We start from the raw sequence: 9,660 nt of genomic DNA on the forward strand, positions 1-9,660 counted from the left end.
GATAAGGATATTCCGCCGCCATAGCAGAGTAGTCTACAACATGTTATGGCTCAGCCAAACTCCACTGGATGGGTCAAAGTAAGCAAGAAAAAAGGCAAAAAATGTCGTGTGGCAGTCACTGCCCTCTCGGGGTAGTTATCTCTGCTTAGTTCTAGCTTTTTGTATTCCCGTGTTTTCTATGGCCCTTTCCTTGATTGTCTCTAAAGAGCGAATTTGATAGCCTTTCACCTACAACTCCTTTGCTTTTCTGCTTCGCTTGCAAACAAGCTTGCTTTTACTATACTTTTTTTTTCTTTTCTTAATAGAATTAGTCTTCCTAAAAAAATATTGCCACTAATGCTTTATGCAAGGTGTATAATCTATTTATGCACGGTGTATAGTTTACCTACAAAGAGTATAATATCTCCATTGAGATCTTCATTCTGTCTACAATATTATTGCAATGAAGCTATTGTTTCTTTAAAAAATCAAGTGAATAATTTTGCAAGAGGGAAGTTAAATAATTAGAGAAGCCGGAAGTGTTCCTTTCGAAAACAACTCCCTTCCACTGGTTGTCACTCTGTCGATTTGTGAACCGTAGGTCTTAGACGATTTCCTACCACTAGATGATTTCAGGCGGTGGAGAATATTACAGTGGAAGGTTGTTACCGATCACCACAGTGATAACTGATCTCGAAAGGGTTCCCAACGCGAACACCTCCTCTGCATCCCTCCAGGCCACTGGAAAATTCATCTTTGGAAAGTGATGGCGCAGAGGAAGCGCGCCTTACCGTTTCATTTCAACCAAACCTCTCTACACATCCGGTCTCTGCAACCTGCAACCAACAGAACAGAAACCCTCTTTGGAAGCACTCCTTAGTCGGCTTACCTCTGTCAGGTAACACTATTCTTACACCGGTTCGTTGTACCTCGTCACGCAGACCCGACCATAGCAAGGTAAGATCACTCATTTTGGAATTGAATGTCTTTTTAGAGTTCGGCTCAATTCTGGTAATAACCCTGCACCGAATGATAGGGGATAAGATGGCAGAGAGCGGCAGCAATTTCTCAGGTAAAATTTATAATTTATTCATACCCTATTTTTTCTCCAGGGCTTATCCTCCGCATGGAACATGACACTAAAATTGGGTTTTGATGGGTTTTGATGTGGTTGCAGGTACAACGTTCACCAACTCCCCCTCGCAACTCTACACTCGATCTAAGATTCTCCAGGTTCCCTCTCTCAAAGGTGGTTTGATTTTGTTTATGGTTGTCGGTTTGCTTAAGACCTGAAAGCCAATGGAATGAGATTTCAAGAGCTTTTCTCATCAATTACAGAACTCGAAAGAGAGCTAGGCAATTATAATTTGATTGGCTTATCGTTGGAATTGGGGTGGTCTTCCGCAGACACTCTCCCTGAGAACAGATTACTTGAATTAGTGGGAACGTTTAGATCACTGAATGTGCTTACCATTGATTTTGGTTCTGTATTTTCAGCAGAAAAATGGATTGTTGTTCCTCTGTTGTGAGGAGGTAATTAACTTAGATATCAAGTAGTCTTTTGTTCTACTTTAGATTACAGGAGCCAATCATTAACAAATAATGTATATTGCAGCTTCCTCGTGAGTTGTAGGAGTTGAATATTAATGCAAGCGGCGCCGCATCTTCAAGTGCGTTGAGCAGTCGCGAGCCGTTTGATGTTGAAAATTATATGAGTTTCTGTAGAAATATCTCTAGCTCCCACCAATGCGCCATGACATCTTTTTCCGGATTTCCACAATCATTTCCCATTCATTTTTGGGAACTTAAAAACATAAGGCATTTAGATATATCGCGTTGAATTAATCTGACTAAACTTCCTAATTCCTTTTCTGAATTATTGTCTCCAATATCTAGCATTGAAAGCTGCATTAATCTGTCCATCCCAATGGACATTTTGGGATAAATATCCACACTTGAATATGTCGACTTCAAAGGCTGTGCTAAATTGATACACTTTCCGCAGGGAATGGCAAATCAAAGGTCGTTAAAGTATCTGAACCTGAAATTTTGCTTCGAATTGAGGACATTGCTAGAGCTTTCAAGTCTTGTACATCTTGAATTTCTCAACATAGATGGGTGTGTCAAACTGGAAACCCCGAATCTTGAATGTCTGAGAATACTTAATGGATCAAACCGGAGGCGTCTTGGATGCTCAAGATTTTAGGTCAGTGCGAACGGTTGAATCAGAGTGAAAATATTTCTTATTAATCAGACTATGCAAGCAGCTTTTACTCACAGATTTTTGTTGTTACAATAAGTGCAGATGTTTGTGGCAGAAGTCATGGAGCTTGTAGAGCTCACTCCTCTAAGAGATGCTATTGTAGGGCTTCCTAGAGTGACAGGTCTTTCTACAGAGCAAAGGAAGAGACTTAGCATAGCAGTGGAACTAGTTGCCAATCCTTCTATAATCTTCATGGATGAGCCAACTTCAAGACTAGATGCCCATGCTACAGCGATAGTTATGCGTACTGTTCGCAACACAGTCAATACAGGTCCTGTGGGTCGTCATTCTCATAAACTCATTGAGTATTTTGAGGTATGGTTGATTTGTTGTTCGATGTTTTACAATCTATTAGTAATCGGTTGTTCTTCCCATTATCAATTGTTGACAGAAAATAATGATCTTGTCTAATTATTGTTTGTTTGATTAGGTTGTTGCAGGAGTTCCAAAGATTATAGAAGGATACAATCCAGCAACATGGGCGCTGGAAGTGAGTTCCATGGCTACTAAGGAAAGACTTGGTGGAGATTTTGCACAGATTTTGCTGAAATCTAAAGAAAATCGACACTCTATGAGTATGCCTGACATAATTGTAGGAACTTGTTTGAGAAAGTTTTTCATTGTGCATTCCTAATTTTGTTACCCCATCTTGGATAATATAATTCCTCCAAAGAAAGATATTGCAGCGTTGTTTAAACCTTATTCAACTGTTATGTTTTGCTGCTTTTCAGATGGAATCAAGCTCTTATTAAAGAGCTAAGCACCCTGCTCCTGGCTCGCAGGATCTGAATTTTCCAACTCAGTATGCACAGCCCTTCCACATTTAGTCCTTCAACGTTCAGTGCATGGCCCGTCTTTGGAAGCAACATTGGTCATATTGGAGGAATCCACACTATAATGTTGTGCGGTTTTTCTTCACTACAGTGGTTCCCTACTGTTTCGGACCATCTTTTGGGACCTTGGAACAAAGAGGTTGGACTTTCTTCTGCAAAACTGGCAGCCACCTCAATTTGACATTTTGTTTTCTTTATTATTGATTAGTTTATTGTCTATTACATGTTTGAAGTCCACAAAGTCACTTAGCATATTGAGAATTCAGGCTGTCATATCTCTTCCAAGTTAAATTAATAGTTGTTCTCATGAAAACTTTATTTGTTGTTCTTCGTAAGCCTAGTAAATTTCATGTTCTCTAAACTTGTCTTTTGCCTCAACTGCTCAATGTTGTCTTAATACTTTTCAATGTTCTTTCACAGAGGTAAACAGCAAGATCTACTGAATATTCTGGGATCAATGTATTGTGTTGTGCTTTTCCTTATCAAGTGTCCAGCCAATTGTCTAAGGTTGAATGAATTGTCTTTTATAGAGAAAAAGTTGATGGAATATATTCAACACTGACTTATGCCCTTGGATAGGTAAGCTAAATATCAACAACTACTAGTTAGATTATAAATTCGTCATGCAGATCAAATTTATCAAATGACCATCCTTCTAATCAATGCAGGTGGCAATTGATGTGCCTTATGTTCTTATGCAGTGTGTAATCTATGCCATCTTGGTTTATGCCAAGTTCTTCTGTTTTTTTTCATGTTTTTCACTTTTCTATACTTTACCTATTTTGGAATGCTGACAGTAGTTGTGACTCCAAATTACCATATTGGTGCAATCATTTCATCAGCTTTTTATTCTTTATGGAATCTCTTCTGTGGTTTCATTATTCCTCAACCTGTAAGGCCTTTTTCTCAATTATTATTCTCTTCATCAATTTTTCCGTGTAGCATTTATTTGAATTGCAATGTTGACTGCAGTTGACAATCCCCTTGGATTGAGTGATCCTAATAAATTCAATTTTCTGGTTGTGTATTGAACACAGAAAATGGCTATATGGTGGAGATGGTACTACTGGGGAACCCCTATTTCTTGGACACTCTATGGTCTGATTGCTTCACAGTTGGGTGATGTAGAAACTGAGATGGTGACCGCAGATGGGAATGTGAAGGTGTCCACATTCATAAAATCATATTTTTGGATGAGACACAACTTTTTGGGAATTGTAGCACTGGTGCTTGTGTGTATCCCCGTTGCCTTTGATTTATTCTTTGCTCTGGCCATCAGAAAACTCAACTTCCAAAAAAGATAGAAATCACATCACATGCTCATTGGATATAATTTATGTTATTTTCCTCAATATGGCTGCTTGATACTGGTTGACTCAAGTGTGTACAGGCAACCATATGCTTCAGTTGAAGTCATGAATTTGTGTTATTGAAAACTATTCTTTATGACTGTGTTGGTGTAATAAATACCATCGTTTGGGTTCTGAATTGTTATTAAGATGCTATCTTGCATGCTGCAAGATAATTTTGTTTTGTCCGAGATCCTGAAATGACTCCAATCACTTTGCAATACCAAGCTGGTTACACTATTTTCATAAAAGCAAGGCATGCAAATCTATAACTATCCTCATCTTATAGAGCTTTGTTCCATCACTCGTATTATTCATTCTTTGAACTGACAGCATACCATGAACAACCCTTCCAATTTATCAATTTCGTAATCATAGTAGCAAGCTTAGGCCGTAGTGGAATTTCATGGAATGTATTATTATTTGATCAATATTCGGCATAACTAAATGATATATTTAAAAGTCTTTTACATTTTTAAAGATTAAATGTTACTTTGTGTGCTGAAATATATTTAAACATTCAAATTTAAGAGGTGGTTATTACTTCCCACCTTATCTTTCCACCCGCCCTAGGAGGGGTATTAATCCACAACACCAGCTTATTGTTGATATCACCCCAGGATATTTTATGAGGGTTATTATTTCACCCTTTCAGATTCATCAGTTTCCTTATTGCAGCGTTGTTTAAACCTTATTCGACTGTTATGTTTTGTTGCTTTTCAGATGGAATCAAGCTCTTATTAAAGAGTTAAGCACCCCTGCTCCTGACTCGCAGGATCTGAATTTCCCAGCTCAGTATGCAAAGTCCTTAAACGTTCAGTACATGACCCGTCTTTGGAAGCATCATTGGTCATATTGGAGGAATCCACACTCTAATGTTGTGCGGTTTTTCTTCACTACAATGGTTTCGCTGCTGTTTGGGACCACCTTTTGGGACCTTGGAACAAAGAGGTTGGAATTTCATCTGTAACACTTGAAGCAACCTCAATTTGACATTTTGTTTTCTTTATTATTGAGTAGTTTATTGTCTATTACATGTTTGAAGTTGAAGTCCACAGAGTCACTTAGCCTATTGAGAATTCAGGCTCTCATATCTCTTCCAAGTTAAACTAATAGTTGTTCTCATGAAAACTTCATCAATGGTTTCGCTGCTGTTTGGGACCACCTTTTGGGACCTTGGAACAAAGAGGTTGGAATTTCATCTGTAACACTGGAAGCAACCTCAATTTGACATTTTGTTTTCTTTATTATTGAGTAGTTTATTGTCTATTACATGTTTGAAGTTGAAGTCCACAGAGTCACTTAGCCTATTGACAATTCAGGCTCTCATATCTCTTCCAAGTTAAACTAATAGTTGTTCTCATGAAAACTTCGTCTGTTGTTCTTCGTAATACTAGTAAATTCCATGTTCTCTAAACTTGTCTTTTGCCTCAACTGCTCAATGTTTTCTTAATGCTTTTCAGTGTTCTTTCACAGAGGTAAACAACAAGATCTACTGAATATTCTGGGATCAATGTATTGTGCCAGACTTTTCCTTGGGGTTAGTAATCCAAGTGTCCAACCAATTGTCGAGGTTGAACGAATTGTCTTTTATAGAGAAAAAGCTGTTGGAATGTATTCAGCACTGCCTTATGCCCTTGGACAGGTAAGCTAAATGTCAACTACTAGTCAGATTATAAATTTGTTATGCAGATCAAATTTATCGAATGACCATCCTTGTAATCAATGCAGGTGGCAATTGAGGTGCCTTATGTTCTTATGCAGTGCATAATCTATGACATCTTGGTCTATTCTATGATTTCTTTGGAGTGGACAGCTGCCAAAGTTTTTTCATCATGTTTTTCACTTTTCTATACTTTACCTATTTTGGAATGCTAACAGTAGCTGTGTCCATTATTATATTTTATAAGAATGTCCTCACTTCCCAAGTTGTTTAAAAAATGACTAATATACAATATCCAAATAAACTAAGTAGAATAAAACATGGTCCCATGCACAACGCACACACTTTTTCCCTCTCCACGCCACCTTTATGCTGGCCCATGGCCCAATATAAAGGTAACATGCAACCACCTATATTTACACCCTAAGATTATCACCTATCAAAATTCATTAACATTTTTATCTCCTTGTCCAAGGAAGCAGGGATAAAATTTCACTATCAATTTAAAATTATTTATATCAAAATTTTATTTAAATATAAAATTTTAAATATTTTTATGAAAATATAGTAAAACATTTTATAATTTATATATTAAAAAACAAAAATTTCATTTTAAAATAAAGTTCCAGTACCATTTTTAAAAATTTTGCATCCCTATTCACTAATAATTATAAATTAATAATTAAAATATTTTAACCATTATTTAAAATTATAATATATATATATATGCTTATTAATTTTCATAAATTTTGATTATACACTTTGAAATAATATATATATGCTCATAAATTTTGATTATACACTTTGAAATAATATATATACGCTCATTAATTTTGATTGATTATACACTGGGAAAATATGATCATCTCCATCAGAAGTGTAAATGTGCTGACTTGAAATACATTTTATGAAAACAAAATGGACATTTGGATTATGTTATCTTATATGAATAAAATTCCATTAAAAGTGTAAATGTGCTGACTTGAAATACATTTTATGAAAGCAAAATGCACATTTGGATTATGTTATCTTATATGAATAACATTCTCATTTCAAGGATACAAAACACCAACGAGCATAAAATCATGGCTATTATAAACTATAATTTTAAATCATGGCTATCTTGATATAAAGTGTAATTTTTTTCATAGGCGAATGAGTGTTTTTCCTCTCCTTCGGTACAAGGGACTCTTTTGGTTGCCCTTTGTTGGTGTCTACCCTCCTCTATGGGTGGTTTTTGCTCTTTCACCTTCCTCATGTTCTCTTCCTTTACTGATACCTCTTACTCTTCTTGGTTCTAGGTGTTTTCCTCTTTTGCCACGTCCTCTCCCTTCTCTGCAGCTAGTTCTTGCTAATTCTCATTCTTTGTATCTTCCCCTTTTATTTGTATCTCTCTTTTGCCACGTCCTCTCCCTTCTCTGCAGCTAGTTCTTGCTAATTCTCATTCTTTGTATCTTCCCCTTTTATTCGTATCTCTTGCTTTTCCTTGTTTTTGGTGCCTTTCTCCTTTTCCTTCTCCTCTCCTTCCTCTACAACTGGTTCTTGCTCTTGCTCACTTTTCTTGTCTTCCTCTTTTGTTGGCAGCTCTTGCTCTTCCTGGTTCTTGGTGCATACCTCCTTTGCCTGGTCCTCTCCCTTTTGTACAAATGGTTCTTGTTCTTCCTCATTCTTGTTGTCTTCCTTTTTTATTGGTAGCTTTTGCTTTCCTTGGTTCTGGTGCCTTCCTCCTCTTTTTTTTGTACAAGTGGTTCTTGCTCTTGTACATTCTTCGTATCTCCCTTCCTTACTGGTAGCTCCTGCTCTGCCTCCTTTTTCTCTTTCTCATTCTCCGCTTTTTCTAGATTTGCATGTTGCTCGTGCACATTGTTGTTATTCTCCTCTACATGTGGCTGTTCGTTTTGCTCCGGATGATTGTTCATTTCCTGTGGGTTGCCTAGGCAAAGCCGTCGGAACATTATCACATTTGGACGATGATTTGCATAGTGCACCCACGTAGGCGATTGCTCAATTCCCATGGCTTTCCAGTCATCCTTAACATTAAACATCATATACCAATTATTCTCGACTTTTTATGATGTAATATACCTTAGAAAACCATATAAAACCATCAATTCTATACTTTCATGTATCTAATGTACCTTAGCAATATATATCAATTATTCTTCACTTTTTATGATGTAATATATTTTATAAAACTCTAAAAGGTTTTTATGATGTAACATGCCTTCAAAAACCCTATAAAACCCTCTCCTGTATACCTTCGTCTTTGTAATATACCCTATAAAACCCTCTGGTGCAAACTTTCATGTCTATATGGATTGCAATGACGAACGAGAATAAAATCAAACAACTCACTGATATCCATCTTTTTATATTAATGGCAGATTCTTTAAAAAAAAATCAAAATTAAAGAAACAAAAATAAATCAAACCATTCACTTCTCTTTATCTATCAAATATTACCAAAATATACCATCAATTAATATATCTCTATCTTCTTACCTCAACCAAGAATTTTTTGCCCAGCGGGTATTTTTCAAGAATAGCGTCTGGCAGCGTTAAATGTCTGTGTTCAGAGAAAAAGGAGAGAAATGACATTACACTTAAATTACAAGTGCCATAACAAATACATCTACGAAATCTATGGTTCTTGATCTTTACCTGTACTCGTAATTATTATCATCGTAGTATTTTTCTGAATATTTAATAACTTTAACAGCTTTTTCCTCTTCTTCTGCTTTTTTCAATTCTTCATTCTCCATTTCTATTCCCGGTTCCAATTCTTTTCCCGGAATTGGATTAGCTTTTTCCAATTCTTCATTCTCCATTTCTATTCCCGGAATTGTATTAGCTTTTTCCCATTCTTCATTCCCTATTTCTATTCCCGGAATTGGATTAGCTATTCCCGGTTCTTGATTCTCCATTTCTATTCCTGGAATTGGATGGATGGAAAGCAGGGAAGAAGAAATAATATATAAATTGGATCGTGGGGACGTGAAAAGAAGATGAAGGAGAGGAAAATGGTAGTCCATATTTATGGTCAGCTATGGGGAGGCGAATCGATGGAAGGAAGATATAAAAAATGGGAAGACGAAACGATGGTTATGATCGGATCAAGTTTCTAAGGTTACAATTCACAAGTAAAGCATCAGAGTGTGCGCCAACGATCGAAGTGTCACTTCGATAAAGGTCTAATCAGAGTGTGCTGTAACGATATAATTTTAACTTTGATAAAGGTCTAGGGTTCATTTTAGGGAGTAAACTCATCATGATTGTTTTTATGACGAAGAAATCAATTTCCTAAAATTATATATATATATATATATAATTTGTCTATAGATTTATAGATTTTTGGATAGGGGTGATTCCGGCATTATGGGATGTGAAATCAGTAGTTTAATTCTCCATCTTGACTTTGTTGATATATTGGATATGATGAAGTTCTTCATTTGATTGGGTTGATACATTGAATATGATAAAAGTCTTGAATGAATTGATATATTAAATGAATTTGAATGAATTGATATATTAAATGAAGATGTAATCTTGTCAAACTTAAGCAATAATAATAATA

At 36.1% G+C, this 9,660-nt stretch overlaps 1 protein-coding gene and 2 pseudogenes across 3 annotated transcripts; 2 read left to right on the forward strand and 1 right to left on the reverse strand.

The window, feature by feature from the left end:
* Positions 1-455: 455 nt before the first annotated feature.
* Positions 456-5,114, forward strand: LOC149218698 (pleiotropic drug resistance protein 1-like; annotated as a pseudogene). The gene is made up of 9 exons (XR_016249182.1): positions 456-877; positions 974-1,051; positions 1,157-2,185; positions 2,285-2,557; positions 2,673-2,797; positions 2,965-3,214; positions 3,496-3,654; positions 3,744-3,967; positions 4,113-5,114. The product of XR_016249182.1 is annotated as a pleiotropic drug resistance protein 1-like (transcript).
* On the forward strand, positions 5,113-6,568 carry LOC149218699 (pleiotropic drug resistance protein 1-like; annotated as a pseudogene). Its single transcript, XR_016249580.1, has 3 exons — positions 5,113-5,375; positions 5,901-6,069; positions 6,156-6,568. The product of XR_016249580.1 is annotated as a pleiotropic drug resistance protein 1-like (transcript).
* Positions 6,569-6,853: 285 nt separating this feature from the next.
* Positions 6,854-9,370, reverse strand: LOC149218700 (uncharacterized). Its single transcript, XM_089384124.1, has 3 exons — positions 8,748-9,370; positions 8,589-8,652; positions 6,854-8,117 (listed from the first exon to the last, which is right to left on the reverse strand). Exons 1-3 carry the CDS (start codon positions 9,116-9,118, stop codon positions 7,773-7,775), a joined length of 780 nt encoding a protein of 259 aa, XP_089240250.1. The 5' UTR covers positions 9,119-9,370; the 3' UTR covers positions 6,854-7,772.
* Positions 9,371-9,660: the final 290 nt, after the last annotated feature.

Source organism: Pinus tabuliformis, chromosome Q, assembly GCF_031772625.1.
Source record: "Pinus tabuliformis cultivar Carrire ecotype Pingquan chromosome Q, CPIR1, whole genome shotgun sequence".
NCBI classification, from domain to species: Eukaryota; Viridiplantae; Streptophyta; class Pinopsida; order Pinales; family Pinaceae; genus Pinus; species Pinus tabuliformis.

Bases quoted from the DNA above. Each gene is read 5' to 3' on its own strand.
- LOC149218700 (XM_089384124.1), bottom strand. From the start codon at position 9,118: ATGGACTACCATTTTCCTCTCCTTCATCTTCTTTTCACGTCCCCACGA. The intron at 8,653-8,747 runs GTAAAGATCAAG...CTCTGAACACAG, and splicing joins GATAATAATTACGAGTACAG to ACATTTAACGCTGCCAGACG. The intron at 8,118-8,588 runs GTAAGAAGATAG...TTTAATGTTAAG, and splicing joins GCAAAAAATTCTTGGTTGAG to GATGACTGGAAAGCCATGGG.